This window comes from Leptonychotes weddellii, chromosome 2 (assembly GCF_054177405.1).
Source record: "Leptonychotes weddellii isolate Sample4059 chromosome 2, ASM5417740v2, whole genome shotgun sequence".
NCBI classification, from domain to species: domain Eukaryota; kingdom Metazoa; phylum Chordata; class Mammalia; order Carnivora; family Phocidae; genus Leptonychotes; species Leptonychotes weddellii.
In genome coordinates, this window is record NC_138370.1 from 42,401,595 (window position 1) to 42,422,972 (window position 21,378).

Sequence of the window (21,378 nt, forward strand, 5' to 3'; positions counted from 1 at the left end):
AAAGCCATAAAAGGAGATAACAGAACATATGTATTATTTTTTCTGCCTAGAGTGCCTCACTGTTTCCAACCACATGTTCTTGGGCCTGCCACTTGTAATACCCCACCTCCTAGCCAACACGGTGGGCACATAAGGAAGCCAAGCCTTGCTCTCCTCAAAATATTTAGGTTAGATCAGCAGGAAAATGGATAGTCACTATAACCATGCTCAGCTGCAGGAAGATATTAGTCTGATACATTCCTCACAGTGTGAAATAAGCGACTCTGTAGGAGAATAAAGCAGACATAATAGGAAATGCAGAGCAAAGGAGAAAGCTCTGCAGTGTTCATACTCTTTGTTCTAGTAATTCCTGAGTCCCTGCTACATCTCTGTCCTCTATATTTGTTATATAAGAGCATAAATTTCCCCTTATGCTATACCTTGTTTAAATTGGATGTCTGTGCCTTGCACCAAGAGAGGTCCCTAGTACAAAGATACACCTAATGTGAAAAGATCTACAAATGCTAAAATGGAATGCATGATCCCTACAGAGTAGAATGATAGTGGCATGACCAGGGTCGAATCATGCATATGACACTGAATGTACCATATTTCACTGAGAAAATGCCAAGATTAGAAGTTTTCTTGGATATCAAGTATAGTATCTCCATGTGCATTAACATAAACAAAGGTACAGCCTGTCATTTCCACACTTTGTTTCTCAAAATTTACCTAGTTTAAGCATGTAATCCTGAAATTATAGCAGTAAATGACCTCCAAAGGTCATCTAAATCCATGATACCAGCAATTCTTTTACAACAGAAAAAGATAACATATAAAAACTGAATTAATTTTCTTATGTAGCACAAGAGCTATTCACAGGATAAGGAATGTCTTTCAATTTAAATGACTAATCTGAATGCAGACTCATGCCAACAATAATTGAAAATGATGTGAGAAGAATTTTGACACTGCAGTAACACAATGTTTAAAGCATAAAAGAACAGTTAAATTCAGGAATTATGGCTCAGTTCATAAACTGATATTCCAAAAGACTACACTATCAGACCGTAATAGTAAACCTATTTCATAATAAATTTTATCCCTACTTGGATTTGTACCTAAACCCTTCTTAGATTGGCATTTGGTCCAGAACACTTTCTTAAACTAAATTTTACAAACATATAGAGCAAAGAAGGTTAAAGCATTTACAAATGATTAATCTTGAAATCACCTGTGCAAAAATGACATTACCACCTTACTTGTAAAGCATTAACAGTTACTAAGAGTTTATTAAAATAACAGCATTTAGCATCTTCTTCAGCTTGATTCTGCTTGCTATCCTTTTATCTAGAATGACTAGGCAAAATATGAACTACTCATAAGTTAGTTTTGTTTCACATACTTGGTATTTACATTCTAGAGGTAATCGTAATATCCATCAACTAAAGATGTACTCAGACCCTTCTTACTATTTATGGCACATTAGCCTCTTTCACAATTATTATTATCACCAAAGGAGTGGGAATCTTAAAGTTTAAAATGGTAAGAGGGGAGCCTGGGTGGCTCAGTCGGTTAAGAGGCTGCCTTCAGCTCAGGTCATGATGCCCAGGTCCTGGGATCGAGCCCCACGTCCAGCTCCCTGCTCAGTGGAGAGCCTGTTTCTCCCTCTCTCTGCTGACGCTCTGCCTACTTGTGCTTTCTCTGTGTCAAATAAATAAATAAAATCTTAAAAAAAAAAATAAAAAAATAAAATGATAAGAAGTGAGAATAAGAAATGAAGATTTACTGGGGACTGAGCTTGACAGTATGATAAGATGATTCTGTAATTCAAACCAATAGAGAACTGACTAAAACAAAAGATTAGAGGCTATGACTACAAACAACAGTACAAAAATGTTCTTTTCATAATAAAAAGACTTTGAGAAAAATGAGATTATATTCCAATGTGCCAATCACACTACATAATAGTTATTTTTAAATTACCACTGATTAAGATTGAAATTTTCTTACTGTAGCCACCTTATACATGTCTGGGGAAAAAAAATCGAAGTAAATCTGCAAGTTTATAGAGTGGAAATATAAATTAGGTGTGGAATCAGGGAACTGGACACCATTTAGAGAAAAATCATTCATTCAACTAACATTTACTGAATATGGCCTATATGTCAGACCATGTACTTGGCAGAAAGGATTCAACAAGGGACAGATCAGGCAAAAACTCCTGGCCTCATTATGCTTACATTCTTTTTTTTTTTTTTAAAGATTTTATTTATTTATTTAATTCACAGGGAGAGAGAGAGAAAGAGAGAGACAGCGTGAGAGGGAACACAAGCAGGGGGAGTGGGAGAGGAAGAAGCAGGCTTCCGGCTGAGCAGGGAGCCCAATGTGGGGCTCGATCCAAGGACCCTGGGATCATGACCTGAGCTGAAGGCAGTCGCTTAACCAACTGAGCCACCCAGGCGCCCCATGATGCTTACATTCTAATGGCTATTAAAAACAGCCATTAGTAAGTATATCATTTAAAAAAAAAAAAAACTAAGGCCAAAAGCAATGCAGTGCCATGCCATTTCCCAAGGATATAGCTATTTAGCAGAAACTCAGGCTACAGTTCACAACACCTGGGCCTATTCCAGAGATTCTTTGATATATGATAGAGTCAATGGGAGAGGAAAAAAACTTTAATGAAAAACCCAAATAATAAAGAAAATCTATGTTAATGTCTACTTACTGGATTATAGAACTGTCAAACAAAACGGAAGGAATTTAATCGAAACACAGACTGCACCAAATTTTAGAAAATACTTATGCTAAAGGCACTCTGCATTAGACTCTAAAGATGCACTTAATGAGCTAATAGATACTTTATCTTCTCTAATATCTGAAATTCCCGGAATACTTTTATTCAGAGGCCTATTTAATACGAACTAGTGGTTACAGTTCATATCCTAGCACAAAAAACTCTCAACATAATACCACCATCTCAATTGGTACTTTTTGCCTGACTCCAAAGAAAGGCTACCGATGACATTAGCTAACAGGCTTAACTACATTATTATCTCCAGGAGGTAAAGGGAAATGGCCAAGGTGCTTCGGAGTTTGCACACAAAGGCAAGGTTAAGGTAATATGCTTCCAATATTCTGCTTGTCACAAGGAATTTTAACACTAGCTAGCCATCTATTTTGTAAGTTTCTAACCTATTAAGAAGTTTGAAATAATTAGTAGAGTAGTTTTATGTTAAAAATGAATGTCAGACTTCAAAGTTGAAAATAAATGGTAAGGGGTGCCTGGGTGGCTCAGTCGTTAAGCATCTGCCTTCGGCTCAGGTCATGATCCCAGAGTCCTGGGATCGAGCCCCGCATCAGGCTCCCTGCTAGGCGGGGAGTCTGCTTCTCCCTCTCCCACTCCCCCTGCTTGTGTTCCCTCTCTTGCTGTGTCTCTCTCTGTCAAATAAATAAAATCTTTAAAAAAAAAAAAGAAAACAAATGGTAAAAGAGAAAGTTTGATAGATTTGAAAATTCATTCCTTTCCACTATGATTATGAAAAAATTCTTTCAACTCTATGAATGCCTGCTGTCATTTTTGGGTCATAATCATAATGATTTCTTCACTTTATTAAAAACAACTGGGAAGATAAAAATTAAGAAAAGGACTAGATACTTACACCACTGGAAAGGAACTGAGCATACTTTACATGAGGTGAATCAATATCCTTCCTAGAGATGATCAGCGTTATTAACCATTCTGTAGAATAAAGACAGAAAAATTCAGAAATACTTGTTAATCAAATACTGAATAAAAATTTTATATAACTTAAAGATATTAACAGTCAACATCAGGTAACCATGTTTTTAAAATTATTTTGTACTTTTAAGATGAAATCTTCGTTTGACGCAAAATTTAAAAAATAAAAAAATATTAATAGCTTTCACAGTTATTTACTTGGAAAAAGTAATTAAAATCATACTCCTGAAATTTAATGTTATCAGACACCACCAAGGGAAACAGATATAAATGTGCGATGGAATGTATATATTACTGTGACATTTGAGAACACTGTTTGATAGTAATATCAGTGCATTTATGCAGCACCCTCTAAGCAAAAAACCCACCACAACATGACTACAGCTAAAGGTCTTAACTGTGGGGTAAATTCTGGGGTCTAGTTCCAAGTATATTAGTACTTATTTTACTGTTACCCAAATCTTGAGTGACTTAATTTCTCTAAGTCTCAATTTCTGCATCTATAAAACAGGGATGATCAATAACTACCTCAAAGAGCTACAAGAAGTTAAAACATTTTTTTAAAATGGCAATGAAAGCACTTCACAAACTATCAAGTAGCAGGGGCTATTATTAACAATTTAAAAAGGAGATTAGTATCCATGTTATTTTAGATTACTGAACACAGTGGAAGTTAATAATAGAGTGAGTCTAGTACTTCTATCTTCTGATTAGCATTCTACTGCTTTATTCACCATTCAGACCCTGTGACCCCTTTCAATTCAGACATAGATTTTAACAAAAAATGAAATCTACTATTCACGACTTAGGAGCTAAAGATCATGTATTACTGACTGAACTTATTAGCAGTTTTAAACCACAATCTATAGAAGCAACAATTTCCATTAACTCAAAGTTAAGATTATAAATTATACGAAAGTTAAAAATGTTGATGTCAAAACTCTCACATTAAAATACACACTCAGCACTGAATTATATTAAGCAAGGCTGAAGTGTCTAACAGTGACTAATGATATATGCGAAATGTACAGGGTAAAGTTAGAAACCTTTCACATTTGCATATCCTAAGTTGTAGCTTTAATGAAGTTCCTGTTGTAGTAAATTTTCTTGCTGACTTAAGAAATACCTGTCCTAAAAAAAAGTAGATATAAAGTACAAAGAAAATCTACTAAAAGTGTTGCTGATTGCAAAAATATCCAAACTAAGCCAAAAAACTGATTACTGGTCAATATACATTTTTCATTCTTGCTCAAATTCAGTTAAAATATATTAAAGATCTACTTGTCCTGACAGAGGCACAAAGTCATAATAAGAGTAAGGTATGGTCCCAGTAGTGTAGGAGCATATTAAACTGTAGAAGAAGGTCAAATAAAAATTACACACACACACACACCTCTATAATAAAATGCATAATGTGATAAGACTAAAAATACAAGGTTTATGAGAGTAACAATTTAGAGATTAATTTAGGCTACAGAGAACTGGGAAGACTTCCTAGAGTGAGATCTCAGCTGTTATCTGAAGATCAGAATAAGACTTCCACCAAACCTAGGTGTGAAGGCAGGTGAGAATCAGTGGAAGAAGATTCCAGGGAGAAGGAACAGTTAAAGGAGATGATGAGCTAGGTTTAAGGATTAAGTAGACCTATGTGGCTGGCCTTTTACATATATGCATGAGAAATACATAGGCTAGAAAGGGAAGACTTCCACAGTCTGTGGAAGGCTGGTAAATGTCTCACAGCAATCCTGACCTTTATTCTGCAAATATGAGGACTATGGTACAACTAAATCAGACAATCTAGGAAGTAAATTACCAAAGACCCTCATTTCACAGGTGAGGAAACTGAGATTAAGTCACTGGTACAGACTTGGGTGTACTGCAAATCACTGAGTTTATGTTATTTATATTATGGGTATAAATGGGCTTAAAATATTCAATAGAACTAAAATATTCTAAGGACAGAAGAGTAAGCAAGTAAAGTGGTGCTATGAGTTCTCTATTCTCAGACTCAATGTCACAAAGCCCTCCCTGCATAGGGGACAGATTTTTAAAAAATTGTTTTAAAAACGAGTTTAATAAATATTAAAATTTATTTAAATGAGTTTAAATAAATATTACAATCACAGCCATTAGAAAGGCCATTATCAGGGGTGCCTGAGTGGCTCAGTCAGTTAAGTGTCTCTTGGTTTCAGGTCAGGTCATGATCACATGATCATGAGATCATGAGATCTTGAGAGAGAATGAGCCCTGCATCAGACTCTTTCTTCCTCTTCCTCTGTCCCCCCAACCCCGCACGTACGTGTTCTCTCTCAAATAAATAAACCTTAAAAAAAGGGGGGGTCATTATCGAAAAAACAGAAAATAACAAGTATTGGCAAAGATGTGGAGAAAATGAAACCTTCCTGGTGTTGCTGGTGAGAATGTAAAATAGTGCAGCCATTATGGAAAACAGTATGGAGGTTTCTCAAAAATTAAAAATAGAACTACCTTATGATCCAGTAATTCTACTACTGGGTATTTATCAAAGAAAATAAAAACACTAAATCAAAAATATATATGCACCCCTATGTTTATTGCAGCATTATTTATAATAGCCAAAATATGAAAGCAACTTAAGTGTCCACTGATAGATGAATGGATAAAGATGTGCCATATATACATATATAAACGCAATATTACTCAGCCATAAAAAAAAATGGAATCTGAGATATCAAGATGGACCCAGAGGGTCAGATATAAGTCAGATTGAGAAAGACAAATACCATATAATTTCACTCATATATGGAATCTAAAAAATAAGACAAATGAAACAAGGAAACAAAAAGCAGAATCAGACCTATAAATAGAGAAAAATACACTGATGGTTACCAGAGGGAAGGGAGGTGGGGGGAGATGAGCAAAATGGGTAAAGGAAAAAGTGGAAGATACAGGCTTCCATGTTATGTCATGGGAATAAAAGGTACAGCATGTGGGATACAGTCAGTGATATCGCAAAAACATTGTGTGGTGACAGATGGTAGATACACTTGTGGTGAGCACAGCATAACATTTAGAGTTGTTGAATCACTATGTTGGACTCCTGAAACTAATGTAATATTGTGTGTCAACTATACTCAAAAAAAACTTCAAAAAAGAAAAAAAATCTGAACTTAAAAAAAAGAAAAAGAGGTTTTTAGGGATAAAAGTTCATGGATGCTGGATCACATCAAGCACCCAGCTCTAAAAAGCAAGTAACCTATAAAAGTTAATCAGCTCCTCATTGGACCCTTCAGCTTTTGTACTTTAAAAAGAGAGGGCTCCTGGGTAGTTCAGTTGGGTAAGTGTCTGACTCTTGATTTCGGCTCAGGTTGTGATCTCAGGGTCATGAAATCGAGCCCCCCACCTCTCAGGCTCTGTGCTCAGTGGGGAATCTGCTGGAGATTCTCTCCCTCACCCACTACCGCTGTCCCCCCCTTGCGTGCACGCTCTTTCTCTCTAAAATAAAGCAATCTTTATTATTTTTTTTAAAGATTTTATTTATTTATTTGACAGAGACACAGCGAGAGAGGGAACACAAGCAGGGGGAGTGGGAGAGGGAGAAGCAGGCTCCCTGCAGAGCAGGGAGCCTGATGCGGGGCTTGATCCCAGGACACTGGGATCATGACCTGAGCTGAAGGCAGTCGCTTAACCAACTGAGCCACCCAGGCGCCCAATAAAGCAATCTTTAAAAAATAATTTAAAAAATAGAGTTAAAGAACATTCACAGATGATAGTGATGAAAGAATCCTGTGCCAACAAAGCTTACATTTTGATACATGAAAAAAAACTGCAAATATGCAAAAATTCAGAGAGTGTATTTTCTCAGGCACCCCAATTAAGAAAAATAATTGAGGAAAGGTTCTAACTAAGAAAAAATAAACCAGAAAAAGAGATGTGGTAACAGGGAAGATGAAAAAAAAGAGTAATATTGTAATCAATGAAACTTTCAGTTTATATTATATAATACACATTTAAATAATAACCAAATGTCTAGGAATGTATAACTTATATGATAAAGACTCTTGAAACAAAAAGATTATATCATATAAACATTTTAATAAATTTCTAAACTATTCAAAGTAAAAGAGTTGTAGACAGGTGAGATGAAGGTAGGCAGAAGTAAAAATACTTCCAAGATCTCATGAGGAAGAAGAGGATAAGGGGAAAAAGAAAGAGAGGCAGAAAATAAAAGTATTCTAAAGGTCTCATCTTTTCAAGGTCAAGAAGCCACCAGGGCAAGCAATGAGCATCTTTTGAGGGAAAAGAGTTTTTGTTTTCAGGTAACTGCAAAGAAGCATGTATCAGTCAAGGTATAATTTTAAGGTCAAAAGTACTTAGCAGGATAAAGAAAAATATTATACAATTATAAAATACACAACTTATGACTAAAATGTAAGAGTTAAAAAACTGTATATACCAAACATAGGTAATAAAGTAAAACTTATTAGGACTTTAATAAATTTATTTTTAAAAATACAAATATACTGAGTAATTTCAGTATACCTTTTAGAATGGACAAATACAGTTGGAAAGAAGAAAACACAAATTTAATTATATTATCAATAAATATGATTTTTAAAAGATACCTTGTAACCCTCTAACAAAAAAGATATTTTTTCCTATGTTCATTACCATAACTGATCATAAACATGGTCATAATGAAAGTTTTAACTAATTTCAGAGATAGATAACTCAAAAATTCAGAAAATATTTACAATTTCTTTCCTTAAAAACGATGAGATGACAAAAAATAGAATAAAAATAATTAAAACCCATGTGATCCAGCAAAATTTATATTTGCAAGTAAATTTATGGCTTTAACAATTTTAATTTTTCTAAAAGGCAAGGGAGAAAAACACTGTAAAAAAGAAATGAAAAAAGAAACAAAATATATCAAAATAAGCTAAGGAGAAGAAACTAAGAGATATTTAAAATCAACAAGTAAAAAAGTTATAGAGAACATAAATAAATCTAAAAGGTATCTCTTTGAATGATGATGAAATAATCACTCAGTCTAATGAGTGGGTAAAACAAAGGGGGGGAACAAGAGAGATTGAAAACTCACAAGGTTCAGAATAAAAGAGAAATAAAAACATAAGCATAGGAGATAATTAAGAAAACAAGACAAAACTGAAAAAAAAAGTCCACTAATTTAATTTCATGGCATTCATTTGAAAACCTAGAAGAGAAGATGATTTCCCAGTAAAATAGAAAATATCAAAATTAGGGCGCCTGGGTGGCTCAGTTGGTTAAGCGGCTGCCTTCAGCTCAGGTCATGATCCTGGAGTCCCAGGATCGAGTCCCGCATCGGGCTCCCTGCTCAGCGGGGAGTCTGCTTCTCCCTCTGACCCTCCCCTGTCTCATGCTCTCTCTCTCTCTATCTCATTCTCTCTCTCTCAAATAAATTAATAATAAAAAAAAAGAAAATATCAAAATTAACCCAAGAGCAACGAATTCTTGAGTAGAATTAAACACCATAAATTAAAGGTAATTAAAAACCTACTATAGAAAAAGATATCCAGATAGCTGGATTCTCTGCAGATTCTTAATCTTTAAAAAAACATAATTCTAATAATATTAAGCCATAGAAAAATACAAAAAATTTTCCAAGTCATTTATGAGGTCAAAACAACTCAATACCAAATCTAATAAAGGTACTAGCACATAAAATATACTCATAAAGCAATTTCACTTAAAAGTTAAGTATAATTCTAAATTTTAAAAAATCAATGTAGACAACAAAGTCCAGCCACATGTCAAAAATTATATATATTACTATAATTATTGCAGAAATATGAGAGTGGTTCCTTTTTAATCAACAATCTAATAAATCAACAAATTAAGCAGAAAAAATCATATCATTATATCAATAGATGCTGAAAAGGCATTTGAGAAAATTCAGCAACCATTTTTAACAAAAGCTCTTTGGGAAAAAATAGAAAAAAAATAAGCATTTTTGAAAAAAGAACAGTAGCAAGTACCATTAGGTAGCAAAACACTATAACCATTTCAAATAAAATTAAGGTCGCATGAACACAATAAATATGTACATACAATGTACATGTGTGTGTGTTTATGTATTTATCTATATTAAGAACTTGCTTCTGTATGGAAATTTGATGATCTGTGGAAGAGAACCAGCAACAGTGGTTACTTTGAGTACAAGGTAGAAACTGAAAAGATTAGGGAAAGGGTGGGAAGGAGACTGTTTACAGGAAACTTTTTTATTATTTTAACCATATGAATGTTATTACAGGGATTAGAATAGGAAGCCCAGGGGCACCTGGGTGGCTCAGTCGGTTAAGCGTCTGCCTTCGACTCAGGTCATAATCCCAGAGTTCTGGGATCAAGCCCCACATCAGGCTCCCTGCTCAGTGGAGAGCCTGCTTCTCCCTCTGCCCCTCAGTCTGCTCGTGCTCTCTCTCTCTCTCAATAAATAAAATCTTAAAAAAAAAAAAAACAGGAAGCCCACTAATTCAACACTGACTTGAAGATTATAGCAACTAATTAAGACATGAAAATGAATTAACTGACTTAAATATCAGAATGAAAGAGAAAAATATCTTTTTGCTAATGACCTGATGGAATGCCTACAAAATGCAGGCAATTCTAGGGGCACCTGGGTGGCTCAGTCGGTTAAACGTCTGCCTTCGCCTCAGGTCATGATCCCAGGGTCCTCGGATCAAGCCACGCATTGGGCTCCCTGCTGGGTGGGAAGCCTGTTCTCCCTCTCCCACTCCCCCTGCTTGTGTTCCCTCTCTCGCTGTCTCTCTCTGTCAAATAAACAAATAAAATCTTTTTTTAAAAAAAAATGCAGGCAATTCTAGTAAAAGAAAACTGAAATTAATAAAAATAATCAAAAAGAGGTACGATACAATACAGTTAAAATTAATAAAAAAATTTAGTTTAGAGAGAAACACCTACAAAAATGGGAAAAATATTTCATTCACAGTACTTTGCCCCAGTATTTATAAATGACTGCATTGAGAAATAACCCCAAAAGATTTATTCTCTAATTTAAAAATAGGATCTTAAAGTTATAAAGCAGAAAGTCCAAGAACCACCCAGAAAAAGGAGAAAACCAAAAGTGGACTTCACTGTGCTCGCTTTGGCAGCACATATACTACAAAGTGGACTTCACTGATCATGTTTCAGAATACATTCAAAAGACAAAGGGGAACCCTCTTACACTGTTGGTGGGAATGCAAGTTGGTACAGCCACTTCGGAAAACAGTATGGAGGTTCCTCAAAAAGTTAAAAATAGAGCTACCCTATGACCCAGCACTACTGGGTATGTACCGCAAAGATACAGTTGCAGTGAAAAGAAGGGGCACAAGCACCCCAATGCTCATAGCAGCAATGTCCACGATAGTCAAACTGTGGAAGGAGCTGAGATGCCCTTCAACAGACGAATGGATAAAGAAGATGTGGTCCATATATACAATGGAATATTACTCAGCCATCAGAAAGGATGAATACCCACCATTTGCATCGACATGGATGGAACTGGAGGGGATTACGCTAAATGAAATAAGTCAAGCAGAGAAAGACAATTATATGGTTTCACTCATATGTGGAACCTAAGAAATAGCATGGAGGACATTAGAAGAAGGAAGGGAAAAATGAAGGGAGGGAATTGGAGGGGGAGACGAACCAGGAGAGACTATGGACTCTGGGAAACAGACTGAGGGTTTCAGAGGGGAGGGGAGTGGGGGGATGGGTTGGCCCGGTGATGGGTATTAAGGAGGGCACATATTGCAATGAGCACGTGGGTGTTATATGCAAACAATGAATCATGGAATACCCTACATCAAAAACTAATGAAGTACTGTATGGTGACTAAAATAACATGATAAAAAATTAAAAAAAAAAAGACACCTAATCAAATCAATACAGCATTGGCTTAAGAATAGATACAGATGAGAGGAACAGAACAAAGAACTTAAACACAGATTCCAGCACATATGAAAAAAATGTACAAATCAGAAGTTAAATTCTATTTCTGCAGGAAAGGAGAACTTATTTTTTAAATTGATCACCACAAAACTGGTTATCATCTAGCAAAAAAATAAAAAGATCTTTATCTTACATTATTTATTAAAAAATAAATAAACTCCAGGGGCGCCTGGGTGGCTCAGTTGGTTAAGCAACTGCCTTCGGCTCAGGTCATGATCCTGGAGTCCCGGGATCGAGTCCCACATCAGGCTTCCTGCTCAGCAAGGAGTCTGCTTCTCCCTCTGACCCTCCTCTCTCTCATGCTCTCTGTCTCTCATTCTCTCTCTCTCAAAATAAAAATAAAATCTTTAAAAAAATAAAAAAATAAATAAACTCCAGGTAGTATAAAGAAGGACAAATGAAAAAAATAAATCACAGCAATACATTCTACAACATAATTTATAAGATGACAAGTATTCTAAACAATCTTAACAAAGAGCAGAAACTTGAAAAGATAGATATAAAAGTTTAAAGTTTCCTAGACATAAAAAATGAAAAAAGCATAAACAAACTAAGCAATTAAACCGGAAAAAATATCTGACATATAGAGAGAGAGCAGACCCAAGTTGTCAAGTTCATAAAAAATACTCAAACTTACTAAAAGCGAAGTAACAATTATGTGGTTTAACAATGAGATATCATTTTAGCAAAATTTAAAAGACGGATAATATCTCCTCAAAATGGTACTGTCCTATTTCATTACCTAAATGAGTTATGACATCCTTTTGGAAGGAATCTGGCACGATGTATAAAATTTAAAGTACTTATACCTTTAACCTAGTAGTCCAGTTCCTGGGAATCTACCATATAGAAATAAAAGTAATCATATGTAATATGTATAAAGATGTTTACTGTCACTTATTTTCTAATTCCTTGCCTTTATAAACAGAGTTTTTCAATCAATACGGGAATGGCTGAATACATTACAATTTGATCTATTAACACAATGCAATCATTAAAAAAGAATAAATTAGTTTTATTAGGTACCTTGGTGGTGGATTTGCACATTGTACTTGTTGAGTAAAAAAAAGTAAAATGCAATCAAATGAGTATAATATGATCAGGTTTAAAAAAAAAAAACTACAACCCAAAACCCCCTTTGTATGTGTATGTCTTAGGTCAGTGGTATAGCTATATGCATACATACACACATATGTAAGTACATGAGCACAGAGAGAAAAACAGATGGTCATCAGGTAATGGAGTTGGGGTTAAGGATGGATATGTGTATTTGGAATATGGTCAGGAAGGATAAATGCATATAGATACATATACATTTATGCAATAAAATTGTAAAAATTCCTAATATCAGAAATGGACTCAATTATCAAATGATTAGTTTAGAGTTGTCAAAATCCTACACAAAGTCAGGCTGAACAAAGAAGCAGCCTACTGTACTATATACTATATACTATTATATTATAAAAATATAATCCAGAAAATCCATTAGGAATAAGAACCTTTAGATGCTGTATAATCCACAGGTAGTAAGACGGCTTTTTTTTAACCCCACTTTTTCTTTGTAACATAAAAAATGGTAAAGGAAAAGGTGAAATTTTTTGTCTTTTTTTTTTTTTTTTAAAGAAAAGATGAACTTCAAAAGACCTATAGTCTGCCTCCCACCCCAAACTCCTTTTTCTCTTCCACGCAAACACCATTCAGTTTCTTCATACATCTTTGTACAAAGGTGAATATAACTTTATGATAAATTCCCAGCAGAGAAGCTGTTTGACAAAGAGTATATACATTTTAAGTTATGATAGGTTTTGTCAAATTGCCTCCCAAAGAGGAAATAATTTATACTCCCACCTTCAGGAAATGCTTAATTGTGAATCCAGTATATCAGTGGTGATTTACAACTGAATTTATGCTGTGCAGTTCAGAATGTATGTTTCACTCAATAATAGTAAACACAGGAAGGACAGAATATTTAAATCAAGGAAGAAAGAAATAAACAAGAAGTATAAGGCTTTAGGAAGAAAGGGAAGCATAAGAGAGGGTGAAGAGTTAACTTAGCTATAGCACAGGCAGTGTGAGCAAGCCATCAAAAGGAGAGGGGACAGTAGACATTGCAAACATCAATTAGTCACCCCTTATGCCCAGATTTGGATACCAAAAAAGAATTCTCAGAATTTTAAAACAAAGATTACAGAGCTCCTTTTACTGCCCATTCAGCACCACACACAGAACCCGGTGTTACCATTTAAACTGTCTATTTAAAATAAAGTAAAAATGTGTTAAAATACAGAGGTACACAGCTTCATGATCCTGTTAAGTTAGATGCTATTAGTATTTTCAAATGAGAGACTGTGAATTCATAGAATTTATAGAAGTGAACCCTCTTCCTGACTAGATACCCAGTGAAACATACACACACACACACACACACAAATATATAAATAAACATAAGGGGCGCCTGGGTGGTGCAGTTAATCATCCAACTCTTGGTTTCAGCTCAGCTCGTGATCTAAGGGTCATGGAACTGAGAGCCCCGTGTGAGGTTCCATGCTCAGCACAGAGTCTGCTTGATATTCTCTTTCCCTCTCCCTCTGCCCCTCCTGTTCATGTTCTCTCTCTCTCTCTCTAAAATAAATAAATAAATCTTTTTAAAAAGAGATCAATAAACATAATACATGAAGGTAAAAAAGGTCCTAAAAAACTCCACTAGAAAAAATAAAGTGAACATCCCTTCCCCTTAGCTCTCAGTCCTTTTGTCCAAAGATAAATACTAAGTTTCCTGTGAATCCATATAAAGATAAAAATTAAGAAATGAATATACATAGACCTGCATATAGCTACCATACAATTTCTTTCCCTAACGGTGGTTTTAAAAAACTTTTTATTATGAAAATTTGCAAATATGTACAAAGGCAGTTAGAACAGAGTAATAAACGCTTAAGTGCCTATCACCCAGCTTGAATAATTAAGGGAGGGGAGTTGTTAATTATTTTCAAGCAAATTCCAGACATCTTAATCATTTTAACATGTAATTCTTAGCAAGCCTGAATATCTGGTTTCCAAATTCAGAGTAGATTAGAGAAATTTAGAAAGTGGTGGGAGTGTATAAAAAGCTTTACCACAGAAAAAAATGACAGCTCCCTGAAAAGAACAAAATACATGAAAACAACTATTTAATTATACATACATACATATAACACTAACTTATCAAAAAGTTAAAGTCATGTTTAGGGGTCTATTGTTTAAACACAAAAGGCAGGAAAGTATGTGATACACTTGTTTTTAAAAGTTGAAATAGTTAAAAGTTTACATTTTAGGAAGTTAATGAGAAGTTGTTTCATTTATGTCAAACACTTTCCCCTGGACAATGCTAGATAAATGAGGCCTTACCACATTTAGCTGTGATTTGAGAGGTACATGCAGAGTTCTACAGTGAAGAATGCTTGGTGATGTGAGGAAAACAGAACCACAGATAGTACGAATTTTTAAAAACTCATCTAGATGAGAATATTAATTTCTCAAATAATGCCTCCAGGTAGTTTAAAACTGTAAATAATGGGGCGCCTGGGTGGCTCTGTAGTTAAGCATCTGCCTTCGGCTCAGGTCATGATCCCAGGGTCCTGAGATCGAGGCCCACATCAGGCTTCCTGTCAGCGGGAAGCCTGCTTCTCCCTCTCCCACGCCCCCTGCTTGTGTTCCCTCTCTCGCTGTGTCTCTCTCTGTCAAATAAATAAAAAAAAAATCTTAAAAATAAATAAATAAATAAAACTGTAAATAACAACTACTACCACTATTTAATGTACACTTCCCTGGGCCAGACACTCACTGGATAAGTGCTTTACACATACAAACTCATTTAATCTCACAATCCCCTGAGGTAGGGAATTAACACAAGACACTACTTGCCCATGTCAATCAGCTAATGGACTTTCCTTTTCTTATTAGAACTGTAACTATATAAGTACTTACATCAGGCTTCACCTTTCTGCAAATATAAGTTTAGGGATACAGTTTTTTATCATTTTTCAGGGGCAATATTTGTGATAGCTACTATGCAACAAGTTAAGCAACAGATACACCACTAAAAAAATCTTATATTTACATCAGGTTTTACTCCTTATGATTCGTGATTAAAGGATACCGCATATCATAGAGATTTTTATTCCAAAAGAATTATTACATATACTACTTGTCAAATTTTTAAAGACCTATAGACTCATGTAGCTTTTCCTACATCTCCAGTGACAGGGAAATTTAATGGGAGAGTTTTGCTGATAAAGATCTTCCTTTTATAGATTCTAAACGGTTTCTTATAACTTCAACACACTTGTCTGGCTGAATCAATACAGTCTAAATTTCTTCTTTTCTCTTCCACAAGGCAGGTTTTAAAATTATCTGCATAATCTTGCGAAGAGTCTCCATGCTAAATATTCCCAGTCCTGATTCCAGTTTGAGACAGTTTCTTCATTTGTCATGATCCTGTCTTCTCTTAAAAAGCGGCTCCCCAAATTCAACACAATACTTCTATAAAGAGCCTAATCAGAGCAGAATACAGGGAACTATTAGTTTTCTTGTCCTAGACCTAAAATTATATTACTTACTCCTGCTACCAACTCAATTTTGTGTGTACTAAATTTGCAGACAAGTTTTTTGCACATTCATTCAAGAGGCAGTGATTAAACATCTATGATGTTAACTGAACCAGGCCTCTTTTTTATCCCGGACTTCCCTTCCCTAAACTCAGCTTTTTTAAAAAAGGAAAACAGTTTCACTTTTGCTTTCTTTTTCTTCTAAGCAAATATTAATCTTCAGCATATCACATATTTACATTGTCTATTATCTGTGTCACTATTGTCCATTATCTGATCCTGCTCCTAAAGTAGTATCTGGAACATAACAGGCACTACAATATTTGTTGAACTAATTCATGAATAGATAGAAGAGGGTTGAACATTCCTATTTTTTATGGCTTCTAGAAAGGAGTCTCTAGGTTACTATACTTCATTGTTGGATGATCTTGAAGCTTTATCAATAAATACAATTAATCAGAGGAGCCATATGACTGCCACATACCTTCTAGCGTTTACTATGGTGGTCTAATAAAGTTGTTACAGGTTTTGGTGGTTTTTGATGTTACCTTCAAAATATTCCCTACTTTTTTCCATTCTAAAACAATGATATAACCTGAAAATAAAAATATACATTTCTCTATTATTAACAGAAGGTCACTAAACTCTATTGAACTATGCTGTGAAATGTTAGGAAACACTTATCCTTAGGTCAGAGGCTGAGCCAACATCTTTGCCTTTATATGTGGCCTCAAATGTACTTGACTCCAACCATGACCACCTTTACACCTGTGTCGGTTTAGACATCACTTTCTTGTGGCTTTTATATCTGAAGGACTTGTAGTTTCAGATTTTATTTATTTAAGCTTAAAATACATGAAGTGGCTACTGTTTATATCATACTATTTTGCATTCCCTACTATGGAAGTCTCAGGGTGCTTGACTCTCACAGAGTTGTTACCGTTAAGTTACACCATGACCCTACTTCATTCTTATTGAATTGCAGTACAAATATATTGTAGCAAACAGCATTTCCTCTCCACATCGGTTTAAAACAGTTGTTCCCAAACTGTGCTGTGCATCAGAATTAAATGCACAGAATCCCTAGCCAACTCTGGACCTACCGAATCCAAATAATTGGATGTAGGGATCCATGAACACTTTTTTTTTTTTCTTAAAGATTTCATTTATTTAGAGAGGGAGAGAGTGTGTGCAAGCGGGGGGAAGGGGCAGAGGGAGAGAGAGAGAGAGAGAATCTCAAGCAGACTCCACGCTGAGCGTGGAGCCTGATGCAGGGATCGATCCCACAACTCTGAGATCATGACTTGAGCCAAAACCGAGAGTCAGATACTGAACAGACTGAGCCACCCAGGCACCTTTCCATGAACACTTTTAAACAGCTCTTGAGGTAATGCTACTTGGAAATTACTGGTTTAGAGAACAAGAAAGAACTCTAATATGGCAATGCCATATCTGGTGTATAAAATGTAATGTCTAGGCATGAAGACAATTTTGAGAATAATGTTAGCCAAAATGTTTCCTATTATTTCCCATACCAATCAATACTCTAAGCTGAAAACTTAAAATAAACTTAAATCGCTATTCATTACGGAAGGTAACTTTGATAGAATTCTACTTCACTACAACAGGAAAATTTAATTTGAAAACAGAGTCTATCATCATTATAAATTAATTTTTAAAGTCTGTGTTACTATCATTCAAAAACAGAACTATCCCCTTGATTAACATACACAAAAAGATTCCTATTGACATACATCTAGAATATTTTGTTGTTAAAATATAACAGTTTACTCACAGAACCAATCCACATGCCTTGATCCATGGCTCAAGCATTCATACAGCTTTGAAGCCTCTATTTTCTTTTGCAGGCAGAGTACATAATATACTGATAAACAACTTCCAGAGCAAAAACTTGTGGTTCTGCATTTCTGAAAGATCCAGTATTTTCTTCCTGTTTTGCATTTCTCCTATCCCAGCAGTTTCCCAGAGTTTAATAAATGAAATAATTATACAATTGGAGTAAGAGATTTCATTAAGATATACTAAGGTAAATCATAAAATCTTAGATTAAGCTAGAATAGATGTTAACACTGTTTTCCAATCACCTTGTTTACAGATGAAAAAAAAAGAATCGATAATAGGAGCCAGAAACCCTGACTCCCAGGTTAGTGTTCACACTAGTTTACCAATAAATAAAAGCAAAAATTCCACTTAGTCATCCAGAAACGCAGGGTCTCTATAAATGCATGTCATTGGAAGGTTTTGTTGAGTTCAGAATTGTTATAAATATGCAAACAGAAGCTGTCCATAGTTGGCCCCCGGCAAATATTTCTTGGAGAGGGATTAATACAGTTTAACATATTTTGAGAAACAATATCATAACAAAAAATATGAGATAATTGTTTGGTATCCCATTTCCCTATAGGCACTTCTTTTTATGCCTCAATCCTGTAGCACCTTGTATTCACTCATTTATGTTTTCAACAAATATTTACTGAGCATCTAACTACATGTGAGAAATTACACTGGGAAATACAGCAATGAACAAAACAAAATCCTTGTTCACATAAAGCTTACCTTCTTGTAGTGAAAGTCAAAAAAAAAATTTTTTTTAAAGGTCAAATATACAGTATTTAGATCATGGTAGGTACAACAAAGAAGAATAAAGCTGAGAAAGCATTTAGGGATTGTGGGTGGTGGCGTTACAACTTTAAATAGGGTACTCAGAGAAAGCCTCAGTGATAAAGCTAAATCAGAGTAAAGACTTGAATGATGTTAGGAAGCAAGCCATGTAAATAAAGGGGAGAAAACATTCAAGATTAAGACCTTGAGGCAGAAACTGTCCATCATGTTTAAAGAATACCACTGAGGATGGTGTGGCTAGAGTTGCGTGAACAATAGAACATGAAATCAGAGAAGTGGGAGCTACTGGGAAGGCCAGATCAAAGAGGAACCTATGGTTGAAAATTTCTATTAAAAATGCTAAGTATTATCTTGGTTAGATAGAAATTAAATCAATAGCTTTACTAGGGATGACCCAATTTAATAGGAAACTTATGAATTGGTAATGGTAGAATTTCTGATAATATCAACAACAAGTTAATAGAAACGTTATTTTTGGGCATTCCCAGCATCCATTACATTGACTTCAGAAAGCATCATCAACAACTCATATGACTAGCTTTGAAGCATCCTCTTGTCCATTTATTAGGGGGTGAGTGCTAAAAGGAGGATACAAAGGTAGAGGATGAGGGAATTCATATGCTCTCCCTTGCAAGAGAAGCAGAGAAATGTTTTACCTTCCACATCTCAGGAAGATATGCTAATACATAATTTAAACTAAGGAGGTGACCAATCAAATAATGTTTTACGACTGAAGTTGAAATCAAATTCCAGGGAGCCAACTTATTATGCTCTATCCCCAAACTTATAACACTGTAAGAATCCCAAGGACAGCTGCACTTTCTTTTATTCCATGCATTCCTCACAGTCTACTACAGTTATTTTAGAGCCTCACATTTTGTACTGCCCGACTGAACAGGCATAAAAAGCATCTTAAGTCATGAGAAAAGGCTCTCTACCTGAGTCAGGGAGCCCACAGCTTTCTCATGCTCATCTTTAAAATCCTGGGGGTGCAGATACCATCATATTTTCTCTCTTTCTTTTGTTCCTTTATGTTCCCCATGACCTGGCCATTCCTAGCAAAATCACGAATTCTACTCCAGAATCATAATGGCTTATCTCAATTTTACTTGCTATAATATAATCTTCATGTATTTCAGATCCCTTATTCTGAATTATTTTCTTCAGATATCTACTGACAAACTCATGAGTTCTCAAACTATAATGATAATTATAAAGTGTAATGCACCATACAATATATAGTATTAATATTTTAAATTATTTACTGTATGCTACCAAATACTACTAGCTCTCAAAAAGCACTTTCTGTACTATGGATTTATATCTAATTACAAGTGGCAAGACTTGTTCAATCTTTGGAATAATTTCCAGACTCAAATCAGTTTTAAATTCTTTCGTATTATGTTTTCGTATTATGCTAACCAGCATAAAAAAATGTGCTAAATCTGTATCCCATGATCTTTACTACTTTTTTATATGAATTAATGTATAACTAAAAGGAAAGATTTAAAAATACCTATCAAGCACATTCATATTAAAGACAATCTCTACAGAGGACAAAGAATGATTCAGTCTTAAAATTCTGATTTATACTTTATGCCATATCCCCAAATACTAAGCGTTAATAATTTCAATATATATTTGATAGGTTGTCATTTTAAATTGGAATTTATAGCTTGAAAAATCCACTCTTTATACAGTGAACTAAAACAAAACACAAGTATATGCTAAACCAATGGTTTAATTACCCTCAACAGGTTCTTTTATCTGTGACCTTCTCTATCTTACTTAAAACCTTCTCTTCTGCTATATTAATGCCATGGTTTACAACTGTTCTCCCTACCTCCATTCTTTTCCTTGTGACACATCGTTAACAAAATAATCTTCTAAAATTCAAAACTGGGAGTATAATGGAATAATACAAAGAATAAGAGACTTGGAGCAAGATGGTTTCGTGTTTGAAATCTCAGCTTCTACCACTTGTTAGCAGTTTGATCTTGTACAAATGTCTTAATCTCACTAAGCGCTGGTTTCCTCCTCTGTGAATTGTGAGCAGTGATATCTACCTGAAGGGGTCACTATGAGGACTAAAACAAAATACCATAAAAAAGGCTCCTAAAGTAGGCACCCAGAAATGTTAGCTCCCTTGCTCCTTTGTAATCTTTCAGAAAGGTTATTGTAACCTAACGGAAAACAAATTTAAGGAGACTATCAGAAAAACAATGTAATGGCTTGTATTGAGAATACTGGCTTTCCAGGAGGGGAGTTTATTTTTATTTATTTATTTATTTTAAAGATTTTATTTATTTATTTGACAGAGAGAGACACAGCGAGAGAGGGCACACAAGCAGGGGGAGTTGGAGAGGGAGAAGCAGGCTTCCCACAGAGCGGGGAGCCCGATGTGGGACTCGATCCCAGGACCCTGGGATCATGACCTGAGCCGAAGGCAGA

At 35.0% G+C, this 21,378-nt stretch overlaps 1 protein-coding gene across 1 annotated transcript in view; it reads right to left on the bottom strand.

The window, feature by feature from the left end:
- The window catches only part of HMBOX1 (homeobox containing 1), an 82,149-nt gene that overhangs the window by 60,335 nt on the left and 436 nt on the right, over nt 1–21,378 (bottom strand). The window contains exon 2 of the mRNA XM_081810669.1: nt 3,645–3,723. Coding sequence (XP_081666795.1) covers nt 3,645–3,667 — 23 coding nt within the window. The 5' untranslated portion in view covers nt 3,668–3,723. The remainder of the gene's footprint in view (nt 1–3,644; nt 3,724–21,378) is intronic.